Source organism: Tupaia chinensis, unplaced genomic scaffold (genome assembly GCF_000334495.1).
Source record: "Tupaia chinensis unplaced genomic scaffold, TupChi_1.0 Scaffold000392_1, whole genome shotgun sequence".
Lineage (NCBI taxonomy): Eukaryota > Metazoa > Chordata > Mammalia > Scandentia > Tupaiidae > Tupaia > Tupaia belangeri.
The window spans coordinates 1555063-1571425 of NW_006159894.1; the positions used below are offsets into that span (position 1 = coordinate 1555063).

The 16363-nt window shown below is 39.7% G+C and overlaps 1 protein-coding gene and 1 pseudogene across 1 annotated transcript in view; one reads left to right on the plus strand and one right to left on the minus strand.

Moving 5' to 3' along the window:
- ITSN1 (intersectin 1) overlaps positions 1 to 16363 on the plus strand; it is a 268969-nt gene that overhangs the window by 66627 nt on the left and 185979 nt on the right. The window contains exons 3-4 of the mRNA XM_006153903.3: positions 414 to 518; positions 14920 to 14979. Coding sequence (XP_006153965.1) covers positions 14952 to 14979 — 28 coding nt within the window. The 5' untranslated portion in view covers positions 414 to 518; positions 14920 to 14951. The remainder of the gene's footprint in view (positions 1 to 413; positions 519 to 14919; positions 14980 to 16363) is intronic.
- Positions 15744 to 15820, minus strand: LOC114008800 (uncharacterized; annotated as a pseudogene).

Genomic DNA, 16363 nt, shown 5'->3' on the forward strand with positions numbered 1-16363 from the left:
AGAGAGAAAGAGAGAGAAGGCACCCTCATTGGGGCATGGTCACAGCATAATCCTTCCTCCATTCCTCCATCCTGTCAAGATCTGGGGTACTCATGCGTATCTGGCATGTTCCTTAAGCCATTGGGATGGAATTCTAACTCTGATCTGCCATAAAGGATCTGGCTCCTGATGCCCCCCCCACCACCACTCCTTTTTTTTTTTTTAACTGCTCTAGTCTTTCTGTTAGATTTTTAAATATGTCTGACTTCCAGCTTCCATATGACAAATACTTACATTTCAGGAAGCCTTACTGTTTTGTATAAGAAGTAAAAGCTCTTTCTTAGTCTTACTTCCCCCATTTGGTTTTCTGTGTGGTCTATTATGACACTGAAACTTTTTTAGCTTTCCCTTTCTTTCTCTTTTTTGTTTTTCAGTGCCTTTATTGCTTGGAACAGTATCCCCCACTCCCCAGCCCTGCCATGGTTGCTTTACCAGGCTAACTACCTCCTGATTGTTAGATGAAGTTCTTATTCCTGAAGGTATGAGATGGTGATCATGGGCTGTGGAACAAGACTGACTCTTGTCAGTCGCTATGTGAACTGCACCTTGTTTTCACTTCTGTGAGGTGGAATTCTCATATGGTCATGCGCTGCATGATGATGTTTCGATCAACCCTGTTTCAGTCCTATCAATCATTTACAAATGGGGGGCCCTTGAGAGTATAATAGACTATACCGTTTAGCCTAGGTGTGAAGTAGGCTCCACCATCTAGATTTGTCTAAGTGTACTCTGTGATATTTACACAAGAACAAAATTGCCCAGTGACATATTTCTCAGAAATATCACCATTTTTAAGTGATGTGTGATTGTATTATTTAACCCATAGGTTTGTTAATAGGATTAAATTGACTAGCACAGGTCAAGTGTACTAGTAAGTGTTTCAAGTTTTCTTTTTTGTAGAGGGACTTTTGCTGTATGTAGGGTGTGTGCACTCACCAGAGAGAGAGATATAAAGAGCCAGAAATCATCCCCCAGGGAGGACTGCCACGCTGCAGTCCCTTCTCTTCCATTCTCCTGTCAGGATTTTGGGCATGCATGCACATGTGCCTGGCATGAGTTTGAAGCTGCCAGGTCTAGGACTTGTTGTGTGGTCCATCATGTGGGAGTCCAGCCATATAACCATTATGCCATCTGCTGATTCCCAGTGAGAAAGCAAGCTGCCAGGTCCTAAACTTGAACCATGGTTGGCCAAATGTGAGTCCAGTACCTTAACCACCATACTACCTGCTGGCCACTCAAGTTTTCATTAGTTATTATTTGCCATTCTACTCTATCTTTATTCTATTCTCCTCCCTACCTCCTCTCTTCCTACACACACACACACACACACACACACACACACACTTTTAATGTGTATTTTCCACCCTCTGGGAGTAGCTTCGAGCTGTTATTTGAATGAGATAAGGACCTAAACTCAGCTCTTCAGAAAGTGGTAAAATGCTTTAATAAAGAGATCAAGGTCACCAACACCAGCCTGTTGTTTATATGTTGGATCTGTATAGCTGTGTATCGAACCTGGAAGTAAAAACTATTCCTGAGTAAATTACTATGATGTAGAAAATGCATAAAGATGTATTTTCAAGTAACTAAATAGAAATCATAATGTGATCATAAGTGAGAAGAATATGAAAAATAATATACTAATGTTCTGACTTGAAAGTAAAAGTGTCCTTTTTTTGTCAATTAAAATTGTTTTTATTAAACAATTATTTATTAATTTTTAAATTTATTCGTTCATTCATTTTAATTTGACCAGAGAGAGAGAGGAAAAAAAGTAAGAAAGCAAGCCACCAGGTCCGATACTTGAACCATGGTTGGCCATGTGGGCGTGTCCGGCACCTTAACCACCATGCCACCTGCTGCTCCCTTGTCAATTAAAATTTTAAAACTTTGCTAAATCTGAAAGAGTTTATACTCTAGAAGTTTAAATGGAAAGACCTTAATGAAATATTTAGTAAAATGCCTTTACTTAAGAGAGAGGGGCACTGGAATTTTTCTCTCTCCTATCATTTCTAAATTTGTTTTATTTTAGCTACATATTTTTATTTAACCAGTTATGTCAATCAAAGTGGTTTTATTTTATTGTTTTCAGGATGTCTTCTCATATTCGAGGTCTTTATAACTTGCCTCTAGGGGTTTATTTATGTTGTTAAACACATCAAATGCTGATCTCTAGATTTCATATTCTGTCTTGCGTTACATTTGAATTTTGTTTATATACTTAAGAATACTGGGCTGATCTTGTGGTCTGGGCTGTTCTTGGGAGTCTGATCCCACATGGCTTGAATCCTGACTCTGGAAGCTTGAAAAACATGCTGGGTGCTAGCGCGTGCAAGCTCAAAATCCCCACAGTACAGAGAAATGGAGGAGAAGGGATCGTGGCATGACCATGTTCCATTAAGGAGTGCTTTTTTCCACCCCATCTTTCTGACAAGCACATTTGTCCTCTGGCAAAAACAAAAACAAAACTTTCTGAAATTCACATATTTTTTACACTTAATTTGCATTAGAATATACATAGAAATTAATCTGTATTTATATATATTAACAATTTTTTAAAAGAATCATTTAATTTTATTTTTATTCTTATTTTTAAATTTCCTCTAGGGCATGTGCTCTTACCAGAGAGAGACAGAGGGAAAGATTGGGAAAGTGAGAAAGCAAGCCGCCAGGTCCAGTATTCAAATCATAGTTGGCTGGGTGCGAGTCCAGTCCCCCAACCATCATGCCACCTGCTGGTCCCTGTGTAAGGCTTTAGCTTGTGGTGTTCTGAAGAGTTTTTTTTCACTTTTGTGAAGTTTAAAATCAGATAGTAGTAGTTATACGTATTTGTTATTTATTAATAACAGTATTTGAAAATCATTAGTGTTCTTATTTTAATAAATAGTACCCATTATAAAATAAACTAGATATGTTGAATTTAAGATGACTAATTTGTATGTTCCAGTAAAACATTTGGCGTCATCATATACTTTGCACCACTTCACCCTGTTTTAGCAACAAGCAATACTTTTAAAAAATTTATTTGTTTTTGGGTTTTTTTTAGATTTTTTTTTTCTCTCTCTTTTTTTTGGGAGAGGTTTTCGCTATAGGGCGCATGCGCTCACCAGACAGAGAGAGACATAGAGACAGAAAGCGAGAAATCACCCCCCAGGGGGGATGGCCACGCCGCAATCCCTTCTCCTCCATTCTCCTCTTGGGATCTTGGGCACGCACGCACACGTGCCTGGCATGAGTTTTAAGCCACCGGGTCCAGTACGCGAACCGCAGTCGGCTACGTGGGAGTCCAGTGACATAGCCATTATGCTAACTGCTGGTTCCCAAAATTTATTTGTTTTTTTTTTTTCCCCTTTTTCTTTTACTCTTCCTCTTTCTTTCTTTTGAAAGAGAGACAGAAAGACGAGTATCCTCAACAGTCTTTTCATGCCACAGTCCTCCCCATCCTTCTCCTTTCAGCTAGCCAGGATCATGGGCATATCTTTAGGTACACTGGGCATTTTCGTGTTTGCCCAGGATCCCAACCCAGGCCCTCCCATATGGGTTCAGTATTGTGCAGCAGCACCCTACTACCTATGCCACTGTGACTGGGAAAAAAAAAATCCTTATGAGTGGTTAAGTACTATGTTTAGAAAGCCAGAGCCCACATGACCAACAACAGTTTGAATCCCAGCCCCAACAGTATGGAAGACATCCCAGGTTTCTGTGAGTGCATGCCCCAAATCCTCACAGGATGGAGAAATGGAAGAAAAAGGATTGTGGCGTGACCACACCCTGTTGAGAGTGCTTTTTCTCTCTCTCTGGTGAGCATATGTGCCTCCTGGCAATAAAAAAAAAAATGGAAAAAAAGGTTCTGTTTATCAGCTTTACTAAATAATGTCATTTGGGATTCCTATTCATAATCTAAAATCTACTCCGTAATTGTTGCTCAAAAACCTTATTGTCCATCATTTATTTTGTCTTACCAGTTAAGTAGAGGTTAAAGTTGAGGTTTTTTTCAAAAGAAAAAATCTTCTTTGAGAGTTATTGAGAATTGCTACTTCTCTTGAAGGAGAGATGTGAGTTCTCCCACCTAGATACTCTAATTTGTATTGAACTGCTAGGATTGCAAAATGCCTGAACTTTATTCTTAGTATATATTTTTTTTAGTTCTTGACCTTTTGTCAGCTTTATTGATGTGTGTGTAATTGAATCGAATGAACTGCTTGATTTATTTTAACATAAGCATCTACTTTCGAAACCACCACCTTTTCCAAGAGAGCAAACCCTTCCATTTCCCCCAAAGTTTCTCTGTGCCTTCCTCTTTTTCTTTCTTCCTTCCTTTCCTTCTTTTTTTAAAAGGTTTTTGCCATAGGGCACATGTACTTGCTGGAGAGAGACAAAGAGAGGGAACGTGAGAAGTCACCCTTTGAGGGGGGATTGTCCACACCACAATCCCTTCTTCTCCCTTCTCCTCTAAGGACTTTGGACACACATTTCCAGTGTGATTTGCAAGCCACCTGATCTGATGCGAACTGTGGTTGGCCATGTGGGAGTCTAGCGCCTTAATCACCATGCCACTTACTGGCCTCCCTTCCTCTTTTTTTTAGCCTGACTTCTGTATTTTGGCAGAATGATTGTGAGATTCATACATGTTATTATATGCAGCGTCAGTTGGTTCCTTTTTATTGTTAACTGATACATCATTGTATGGATAAATCATACTATGTTTATCCATTCATCAGTTGATGATATTGAGTTCCAGTTTCAGGCTTTCAAAAAATAAAGCTTAATATGAGCATTTGTGTAGGTATCTTTGTGGGAACATAAATTTGCAGTTCTCATAGTTAAATACTAGAAATAGAATTAATAGGTAGAATAGTAGCTGTATAACTTTTAAAAAATTATATTTTTTCAAGTTGTATCATTTTGCATTCTCAGCAGTGAGTCTAGCTGCCCTACATCCTTGCTAACTCTGTGAATGGTCAGTGTTTTTCATGTTAGCTGTCCTAGGGGGACTACAGTGGCGCATATAGTGGTAATTTTAATAATAATTTGCATTTCTCTGATGGTTAATGGCATTGAAATCTTTTTTTAAAATTTTGCTTATTGTTTATTCATGATGGAGTGTGTGTCTGTGTATGTATGTGAGAGTATGAGATGAGCACCCTCCATAAGGTCTGATCATGCCACAACCTCTTTCCCCCAGTCTTTTGGATCCTGGGCACTCACATACAACTGAGCCAGGGATTTGAACTATGGCCTCCATGTGGAATCTGGCCTCTCTTGAGCATTGCATCACTGTCAAGCCAAAGAACCTACCCTAAATCTCTTTTTATGTGTACATTAGCTATAACTAGAAGTTACTTCAGCCATTTCCATACTGAGTTGTCTTATTTTAAGTTATAAGCGTTCTTTCAATATTCTGGATACAGAATATAGAATATTATTAATATAATATTAGTAGTATAGGTAATAATGTGTGTTGCAAGTACTTTCTCCCTCTCTGTGGCATGCTGTTTTGTTTTATTTAATTATTTAATTCTATTTGTTACTAATTATTTATTTATTTACTTGGAGAGGTTTTCGCTATAGGGCGCGTGCGCTCGCCAGACAGACAGAGACATAGAGACAGAAAGCGAGAAATCACCCCCCAGGGGGGATGGCCACGCCGCAATCCCTTCTCCTCCATTCTCTTCTCGGGATCTTGGGCACGCACGCACACACACCCGGCGTGAGTTTTAAGCCACCGGGTCTGGGACTTGAACCGCGGTCGACTATGTGGGAGTCCAGTGACATAGCCATTACGCTAACTGCTGGTTCCCACTATTTTTTAATTTTGAGGTAGGAGATATGGACTCTAAAAATATAGGTAGGGTATGGGCCAAAGATGGAGTCACAAAATGGTTAAGTTTTGAGATGGAGGCAGTGATGGCTCAATGATTGACCTAGGCAACAGGACGTAGACCTGAAACAAAGGGTTTTTCCAGGTCCCACCATATTCCAGGAAGAAGATAAGGTAATGGTTTTCATGACCCAAAGCTTCAAGACTAATCTCCTTACCTTGGTACCCACTTCAAAATTAGAAAAATAATTGGACCCATCCAGCATGTGCCCCTCCCTACCAGGAGGGGAATGCATGCACAAACCCCACCCAGAACCTAAGTCCAGACAGAGCCCTTCCTGATCCAAATAAAAACCCCTGCCACAGTTCTTGCTTGGCGACCCATTTTGTGGACCTGCTCCCTTCTTGGGAGCTCTGTTTCTCCTTCCCTGTCCTTTAATAAACTCCCCGCTTTACTAATAAATTCCCCAGTTTGCTAGTAAACTTCTCCTTTGCTATACCTACTCCCTGTATTGGCAACTCTAATTCTTCCGAGTGTGGAACAAGAACCTGTGGGCCCAATCACCCTTGCGCCTCACATTCTTGAGTCAGCCTGACCAGAGAGAGAGACAAAGGGCAAGAGAGAGCAAGCCACCAGGTCCAAGACTTGGAATGCGGTAGGCTGTGTGGGAAGTGCCCCAGCCACCACACCAACTCCCCACCCCACTGTTTACTTAAAGGTATCTTTAGAAGGACTAATTTCTTTTCCCAGTTTGGTGAAATTCTATTTACCAATTTTTTTCTTTTGTAAATCATGCTTCTGTGGGTTTTGGTAAATCGTTTAGTCCCTAGGTTATAAAAATATTCTTTCATCTTAGGCCAGCAAGTGGCATGGTGGTTAAGACACTGGACTCCCAAATGGCCAACCTTGGTTTGAGTCCCAGACCTGGTAGCTTGCTTTCTCACTTTACCCCCCACCCCCATCTCTCTTTGAGTCTTTGGTGTGCCCATGTATCCTATATATAGCAAGTTAAAAAATAATAATAATAATAATAAATTAAATTAATAATTCTTCAAAAATATTCTCTTTTAAAATTTTTATATAAAGTGTATATGGTTTTACATTTTGGCCTGTTATCCATTTTGAGTTATTTTTTGTATTATGCAAAGTGAGAGTCAGTATTTTCTGCACCCCCTCCTCCTCCAGTGCATATCCAGTTAGTCCAGCTTTATTTGCTGGACAGACTTTTTTCCTGCTATAATTTGCCTTTGCTACTGCCAAGAGCTGATTGAGCAAACATCTAAGTTTTTTTCTGAACTCATTTCTGTTCCATTGGTTGGCATGTTATCTTTCCACCAATACCAAAGGTCTTGACTATTGTTGCTTTATAGTAAATCTTGAAAAGATATAGGGTAAGTTGTCCAAAAATTGCTCTGGTTGGGGCTAGCAGGTGGTGTAGTGGTTAAGGCACTGGACTCCCATGTGTTCTACGTGATTCGAGTTCCAGACCTGGTGGCTTGAAACTCATACTGGGTATGTGTGTGTATGCATTCCCAAAATCCCGAGAGGAGAATGCAGGATAAGGGAATGTGGCCTGGCCATCCCTCCTGGGAGGTGTTTCTTGCTTTCTGTCTCTCTGTCTGTCTCTGTCTCTCTGGCGAACACTTGATCCCTAGAGCAAAAATCTCTCTCAAAGGAAAGTTGTTCTGGTTATTCTAAATTGTTTGCATTTCCATATAAATATTAACATCAGCTTGCTAATTTCTACTAAAAAGACTGTTGCAGTTTTTACTAGAATTCACTGAGTGTACAGATTTCATTTGAAGAAAATTGCCATTTAACAATATCGAATCTTGTGATCCTTGAAATTAATATTTTCTTCATTTATTTAGGTCTTCAAATTTTATTAGGAATATTTTGCAGTTTTCAGTGTAGAGGCCTTATGTGTCTTTTGTTAAATATACACCCAGGAATTTTGCATTTCTTGATGCTTCTTTAAATGGGATTATTTTTCTTAATTTCACTTTCCACTTATGTGCGTGCTAATATATAAGCATTCTAATTCATTAACCTTTTATCCTGTGATTTTGCTAAATTCGTTTATTAGTTATTACTGTTTTCTAGATTCCTGGGGATTTTCTATGTAAACAATGATATCTGTAAATAAAGAGAATGTTATTATTTCTAATTCAGTCTTTACATTCTTCCCCCTTCTAATGTTTTCTTGCCATATCAGTGATTAGAACTTCTAGAATAGTGTGGAATGGGAGTAGTGAAAACAGGTATCCTTGCCTCCTTCTTAATCTCAGGTTGAGAAATTCAGTCTTTAACTGTTAACTGTGATTTTAAGCTATAGGTTTTTCATAGATACTTGAAGAAGTTTCTATATCTGTTTGAAGAAGTTTCATACTAATTCTAGGTTACAGAGAAGTTTTCTTTTTTAATCATGACTCAATATTGAGTTGTTAATGAGCCTTGGTTTAATAAATCCCTTAGATGGTAACGTTGCAGGGTGACTTCTGTGATGCTATCCAGGTTCTTGGTGTTTCGAATGAAACACGCCAATAGCAAAAGGAAAAGGTGGTTTATTAAGGAAAGGCAAAAGTACGCTCCCGAGAGGTAGAAGAGGACTGAGCAGACAGAGTGGCTCAAAGGCCCTGACAGTTCCAGTCTGCGAGGGGCTTAATTTTTTTAACTCTATTATAGGTTGTGTCTGTTGATCATTTTCTGGGCCCATTGGTTGTTCTTATCTCACTGGCTCTTTTTTTTTTTTTTAAGAGATTTTTGCTAAAGGGCACATGCACGTGTTGGAGAGACAGAGAGAGACAAAGAGATAGAAAGCAAGAAATCACCCCCCCACACCCTCCCCACATCCCCCCCCCCCAATTGCATGGCCACATGCAATCTCTTCTCCATTCTCCTCTTGGGATTTTGGGCACATGCACACACATGCACCAGGCATAAGTTTTAAGCTTCTGGGTCTGGAACTTTGAATCATGGTTGACTACATGGCAGTCTAGCGACATAATCATTATGCCATCTGCTGGCCACCTCATTGGCTCGTTAAAATGTGGCTAGTCCCACTGATTTACCTCACTGATTATATCAAATGTGGCTTAATTAGGTAGACATCTCCTACTGGATATCTCCTACTTACATTAAGTTGGGCAGAGAATTTCCACCGAGATCAGTATTTCTATCGAGCCACATGAGCGGATGCTCCAGCCCCCTTTCCTTGTTTTCTCTTGCCTCAGTAACATCATACCATAACTGTTTTTATTTCTTAATTGCCAGAGGACATATGTGCTTGCCAGAGAGAGACAGAGAAAGCACAACCCACTTCCCTCCCCAACCCCGTTGCCACCATGTTGTAATCCTTTCTTCTCTATTTCTTCTCCCTGTAAGGATTAGGGCACTCACATGCTTATATACTCAAAATGCCAGGGCTGTGATTTGAGCTGCGCAGTTGGCCATTTTGAATCCAGCTCACCTAAACACCAGGTTAAGGAGCCAGCGTGGACATTTTTTTAAAAAAATAATACAAGAGTTTTTTTGCATCTGCTGAAATGATCATATGGACTTCCAGCTTTATTGTACTAATATGGTAAAATACATTAATTGATTTTCAAATGTTAAACCTATATTACATTTCTGGGAACCAGCAGTTAGCGTAATGGCTATGTCACTGGACTCCCACGTAGTCGACCGCGGTTCGTGTCCCGGACCCGGTGGCTTAAAACTCACGCCGGGTGCGTGTGCATGCGTGCCCAAGATCCCTGGAGGAGAATGGAGGAGAAGGGATTGCGGCGTGACCATCCCCCCTGGGGGGTGATTTCTCGCTTTCTGTCTCTATGTCTCTCTCTGTCTGTCTGGCGAGCGCACGCGCCCTACAGTGAAAATCTCTCCCCCCCAAAAAAAACCTATATTACATTTCTGAGAAATTTTACTTGATCATGTTTTTCTTTTTCATTACTATAGAGACTCAATTTTTAATATTTTGAGAAGGATTTTTGTATCTTTGTTTTTTTTAGGAACTATTATCTTTACTTGATTTCAATTATTATCATTTTTTAATTTGACCAATGGAGAAACAGAGAAAGAGGGAAAGTAAGAAACCAAGCTCCAGGTCCAAGACTCAAACCATTGTCAGCCATGTGGGAGTCTAATGCTAACCACCACTCCACCTGCCAACCCCTGTACTATATTCTTAAGGGATCTTGTTCTGTAACTTTCTTTTTGTTTGGGGGGGGTGGTGGTATCTGTTAGGTTTTGATAGTAGAGTTAGGCAGTGAAAAATGAGGTAGGCAGTGATTTCTCTTTTGTCTGAAAAAGTACAATAATTGACTTGGAATTAGATCTGTCCTCGTACTGTTTGTTTGTCCCTTCTGTTTTATTCGTTCTTCTACCCTTCTTTCCTGACCTCTTTGGATTTTTAACACGTTGTTTTCCTTTATCTCTTAACTTTTTGGCTATATTTCTGTATTTTTTCTTTTTGGAGAGACAGAGAGAAAGAAAGCGAGAAATCACCCCCCCCCGGGGGGGATGGCCACACCACAATCCCTTCTCCTCCATTCTCCTCTCAGGATCTTGGGCATGCACGCACACACATGTGCCCAGCATGAGTTTAAGCCACCGGGTCTGGGACTTGAACCATGATTGACTACATGGGAGTCCAGCGACATAGCCATTACGCCAACTGCTGGTCCCAGAAATGAGTTTCTTTTATAGTTAGCACTTTAATGTGTAGAGTTATGCATAACATTTTCATAAGTGTGTAGTAAGAGAATAACATATATCTGAATTAATCTTCATAGACAAATTTTAGAATACTTCAATATTAGGAAATACCTCACTATTAGGATGTTAATTTTTTTAAAAAGAATTATTTTATTTTATTAATTGTAGTTATTTTATTTTTTATTTTTTTGAAGTTTGACCAGAGAGACAGAAAGAAAGTGAGAAAGCAAGCTGCCAGGTCCAGGACTCAAACCATGGTCAGCCATGTGGGAGTCCAGCTGCCTTAAACACCACGCCACCTGCTGGCCCCTAGAATGTTAATTAAAAGAGAAAAGACATGGTCATATTACATGCTAGGAAGAAAAACTCCTGAAAATAGTAGCAGCTATTTCTTTTATTTTCTCGAAGAATTATCTTATATTTAACTTTATTTATTTATTTTTAATTTGGCCAGAGAGGGACAGAGTGAGAAAGAGAGATTAAGAGAGAGAGGGAAAGTGAGAAAGCAAGCTGCCAGGTTCAGGACTCAAACTGCAGTTTGGCCATCTGGGAGTCCAGCGCCCTTAACCACCACGTCACCTGCCGGCCCCCGATAGCAGCTATTTCTTAATAAAAATGTTAAATAGGAAAAGAGGAAAACTACCTAATGGTAAAGACTACCAAAATATAGCAAACTTATTAAAATAGGAAATACTCAAACTGTTGCCATGAGAATCAGAGGCAATGTGAAAATTACTGCTCTCATAACTATTTTATATACCCTAGTCTTGTTGATTTGGCCCAATAATATAAGGATAAATTCTTCACTTCAAGAAGACACGTACACAGAAAACTTTAAGAGACTCATTTGAAAAGATCCTTAGCATCAAGAAGAAAATGTGATAAAGTGGGTGCAAAGAAGGGAAATCAATAACTTTATTTTGCAATAAATAGTAAAGAATGGAAGTAAAACAATATACAGAATATATTCTCAGCTTGTGTACGTGTGTTAAACACACACACACACACACACACACACACACACACACATTGTTTTTCCTATGCTTTTAAAATTCAGAGCTTGCCATTTTGAGAAAACTTGATAAAAGGACACATGATTCAGTTTCAAAAGAACTTTATGAAGATTAAGTGAGATGAAACACATTCTAATTTCTGGAACTTTATCAAGCTTATCTGTGTAATGTATTGAGTGAGAATTAATGGAGGAAGAAAATAGCAGCTGCATTTTCTAAAGGGGATTGGCAGTGAGAAATAACTGCTTCAGAGCTCGATGCGAAGACCTGCAGTTAAGTATGGTAGCTGTATTGCACATGTTTTCTCTTTCAAAAAAAACATTTTCATAAAGGAAGCATGAAGATGTTAACTCATAAGGAAAAAGATAACAGGAGAGGAGGCAGTGATAAAAGATTTTAGCAGTTTTCTTCAAAACCAGAAAGTAATGGAGAAGTGGTAACTGAGTCCACGAGAAGATAGAACTGCAGCACCTACAGAGGTCAGTAAAGAGGAGATATGAGGTGCCTAATGCCTCTCAGGACTCTAACTAATGGAGAGTCTTTACATGCTTGAAGGCTTCAGGTTTTCCCAAAGACAGCAGGTCAGGTTTGCAGCTCAACGTGGGAATTCCTTAAAAGTCTATATCCAGGTCCTTGGAACCAATCTGTCCGTACCTCCCAGCAGATAGGTCACTACTTCATTTCCCTTCCTTCAGACGTGAGAGAAGCATGGGAACCAGAGATGCTCCAGACTAGAGGGTTAGTGAAGCAAGGAGTGAACTGAAGGGACCATGTACAGCTCTACACACTGAAGTGTAGAACCCTCACTTTCTTCTCCCTTCTTCCCTCCTTCCCAAACCATCTCCTAGATGATTTGTTGCTTTCTCACCATCCAATATTTTTCTCTGGCAAAAATGAACAACTACTGTGAAAAAATTCTGACGTACTGACGTTTGGATGTCTCTTGATATAAAGGATCGTCATATGGAGACGCCCAATAAGCTAGCCACCCAGGCCAAGCTTTTGAGCAGATTTTTAGTGTCTCATGCTTAAGTGTGAAAGAGCATCCAGGAGTCACGATATATATAGTAGTGCCTCAAACCTGAAGGAGAGACATTCAGTATAGGTCAGTCAGCCAATAAACAAAAAAGGAACTTGGGGCCAGCGCTGTAGTGTATCACTTACGTGCTGTGCAGAGGATGTTGGATCCCACATGACTGACCAGGGTTTGAGTCCTAGTCTCTGAAGCTTAAAAAGCATGCCAGGTGTGCATGTGTGTTTTCAGGATCCTGGTGGAATGAAGAATTGAAGGAAAAATTTTGTGGTGTGACTTGGTCCATTGAGGGGTGGGGTGTTTCTTTCCCTCCCTCTCTTTTTCTCTCTCTCATGTATGTGCATAAACACTCTAGCCTTAAAAAGAAGAGAGATCTTGGAGGAATCAAATGGTGCAAGAAATAGAAGAAAAGTTAAAAAATCAATGGAATAACAGAATAAAAAACTAAACAGAATAATCAACGAAAAGCAGATGATATGGAAGTGTTCGTTGGGGAGAAAAATACAGGTCTAGGAATGAAGAGAAGAGAACAAGAAAGAGCTTTTGGAAACTGAAAAGTATGGTAGTTTGGAAGAAACTCCATGGACAGATTGGGAGATGAAATTGAAGTATATTATATTAGGTCAAGAGACTCATTATTAAAAATCTAAATTTATCTAAAAATTTTAATCTGTGAGTATTTTGTACTCATTTTTAACTATGTGCATTTACCATATTGTTAATATTAAGTATAAAGAAAAAAATTAAATCTGGATTTTGTTTTGCTGTTGGGAAGGAAAATGGGCTGGCTGTGTTTCACATTGGCTGTTCGTGAATAAATAATGCCTGATGGGGATTTTTGGACCATTAGATTTGTATTTGGTATTCTAGATAGACCGTAATATAATATGCATAATTTATGGCCTTTTAAAAAATCTTTAAACAGCAATTCATACGCTGTTTTTCATGGTTGGAACACAGGTTGTAGAGTTAACTTTCCCTGCCTAAATCTCAGCTTGGTCAACAAATGTATGGTATTGCTCTAATCACTTATCCTTGGTGATTCTCATTTGCCTCATCTGTCGTATGAGGATTATAATAAAAGTACCTATTTCACAGGGCTACAATAATGGTTAAAGATACAATTGGGACCAGCAGGTGGCATGATGATTAAGGCACTGGACTTCCACATGGCCAACTGTGGTTCAAGTCCTGGACTTGGTGGCTTGCTTTCTCACTTTTCTCTCTCTCTTTTTAAGAATCTTAAGCATACGTACCCTATAGCAAATTGGGGGAAAAAAGATTAATAAATAATTATGTTTTTAAAAAAGAGATGACTTGTGGGAACCAGCAGTTAGCGTAATGGCTATGTCGCTGGACTCCCACGTAGTCGACCGCGGTTCGTGTCCCGGACCCAGTGGCTTAAAACTCACGCCGGGCGCGTGTGTGTGCGTGCCCAAGATCCCGGGAGGAGAATGGAGGAGCAGGGATTGCGGCGTGACCATCCCCCCTGGGGGGTGATTTCTCGCTTTCTGTCTCTATGTCTCTGTCTGTCTGTCTGGCGAGCGCACGCGCCCTATAGAGAAAAAAAAAAAAAAAAACTCTCCAAAAAAAAAAAAAGAGATGACTTGTAAGTTACATAGTACAATGTATAGAATATACTACTTGCTCAATGAAAAAAAGGTGTTGTAACAATCAAGTAGATGGACTGGTAGATATAAATGGTTAAGGAAAAGATTTATTTTAAAAGAAACAGGTCTGGCCCCATAGTGCAGTGTTTGAATGCTGTGCCTTGGGACCCAGATCCCACATGACTGATCATGGTTCAAATCCTGGCCCTGGCCTCTTGAAAGCCATGCTAGGTACACATGTCTTTGTGAGTGCCCCAAATCATGATGGGTTGAGGACATTTCCAAATGCTGAGCCAAAAAAGGATTGTGGTATGGCCACACTGAATCATGGGTACTTTTTCTTTCTCTAGCAAGTGCACGTACTCTCTTACCAAAAAAAAAAAAAAAAAAAGAAAGGAAGAACAAATATAACATTGGTGATATACAAGGCTGTCCTGAGTTAGTGGTATAGCTCACCAGGCAAAGCTTCTCGTTGCCAGTCTTTCCTCAGCATTCTTCAATGCCCATTTTCGAGTGTTAAGGAACAATGCAGAAAAATGAGTGCACGAACCCCTTAATTACAGCTTTCATTTGTATAGCTTTATCCAAGCTCTAGTATCAGTTCTCTAGTAATTAAAGACAGCATGTTAGTATGTTTATGTGTGAGTAAAGCTTTCATAAACTTAAATGTTGCATTTCAATTGCAGGCGTCGATTAGCAAGGCACAAGTAACAGAACCATGGCTCAGTTTCCAACACCTTTTGGTGGTAAGTTTCAGAAATTTTCCTTTTAAAATATACATTAGAACTGTATTTTTAAAACTTGATCTTAATGGCTAGTCACAAAGAAAAAGTTAGAATACTAAAGTCAACCCTCATGTACTCCATCATAGACTTTCAAAAATTATTAACTCATAGTTTTGTTTCATCTGGAATCTTTTGAAGCAGCTTCTAGGCATCATACCATTTCATCTATAAATATTTTAGTACGTATATCTAAAAGATCAGAACATATTTAAAGACATAACTGTAATACTATTATCACACCTATAAATATTTACTTGCTACCTTATTATACCTGTGTAATTTATAGTAAATCTAGTCCATGCTAAAGTTTTCTTGATGTCTTCAGAAGTTTTTTTCATTGTTTGCTTGTTCAAATTTGGATCCAAATAAGGTGCATTTACTGCAATTAACTCATATGTCTCCTTAGTTTCTTAGTGAATTCCCTCCTCCATTCTGTTTTTTTCTTTGCAGTTATTTATTTGGGGGCTTTCCAGTAAAAACCCAAAAACCTAATAGACAAATTCTTTTTTCTTTTTTATTTTTTTGGGAGGTTTTAGCTATAGGGCGCGTGCGCTTGCCAGACAGACAGACAAAGAGATAGAAAGTGAGAAATCACCCCCCAGAGGGGATGGCCATGCTGCAATCCCTTTTCCTCCATTCTCTCCTCGGGATCTTGAGCACGCATGCACACGCACCCAGCGTGAGTTTAAGCCACCAGGTCCAGGACGCGAACTGCAGTCGACTACATGGGAGTCCAGCGACATAGCCATTACACTAACTGCTGGTCCCCCAATAGACAAATTCTAAAAGAGCTGTCACACTCTCCTTTGTGATTGATTGATTGATTTTGGGGAGAAGTTTTTGCTATAGGGTGCGTGTGCACTTGCCAGAAAGACAGAGAGAGACAGAGAGACAGAAAGCAAGAAATCACCTGTCAGGGGGGATGGCCATGCTGCAATCCCTTTTCCTCTGTTCTCCTCTCAGGATTTTGGGCATGCATGCACATGCGTCTGGTGTGAGTTTAAGGTACTAGATCTGGGACTCTAACCATGGTCTACTACATGGGAGTCCAGCCACATAGCCTTTACACCAACTGCTGGTCCTGCGATTTATTTTTATTTTTATTTTTTTATTTATTTATTTTTTGGAGAAGTTTTTGCTATAGGGTGCGTGCGCTCGCCAGAAAGACAGAGAGAGACAGAGAGATAGAAAGCGAGAAATCACCCCCAGGGGCGATGGCCACGCTGCAATCCCTTCTCCTCTATTCTCCTCTCAGGATCTTGGGCATGCACGCACACGTGCCTGGTGTGAGTTTAAGCCACCGGGTCCGGGACACGAACCATGGTCAACTCCATGGGAGTCCAGT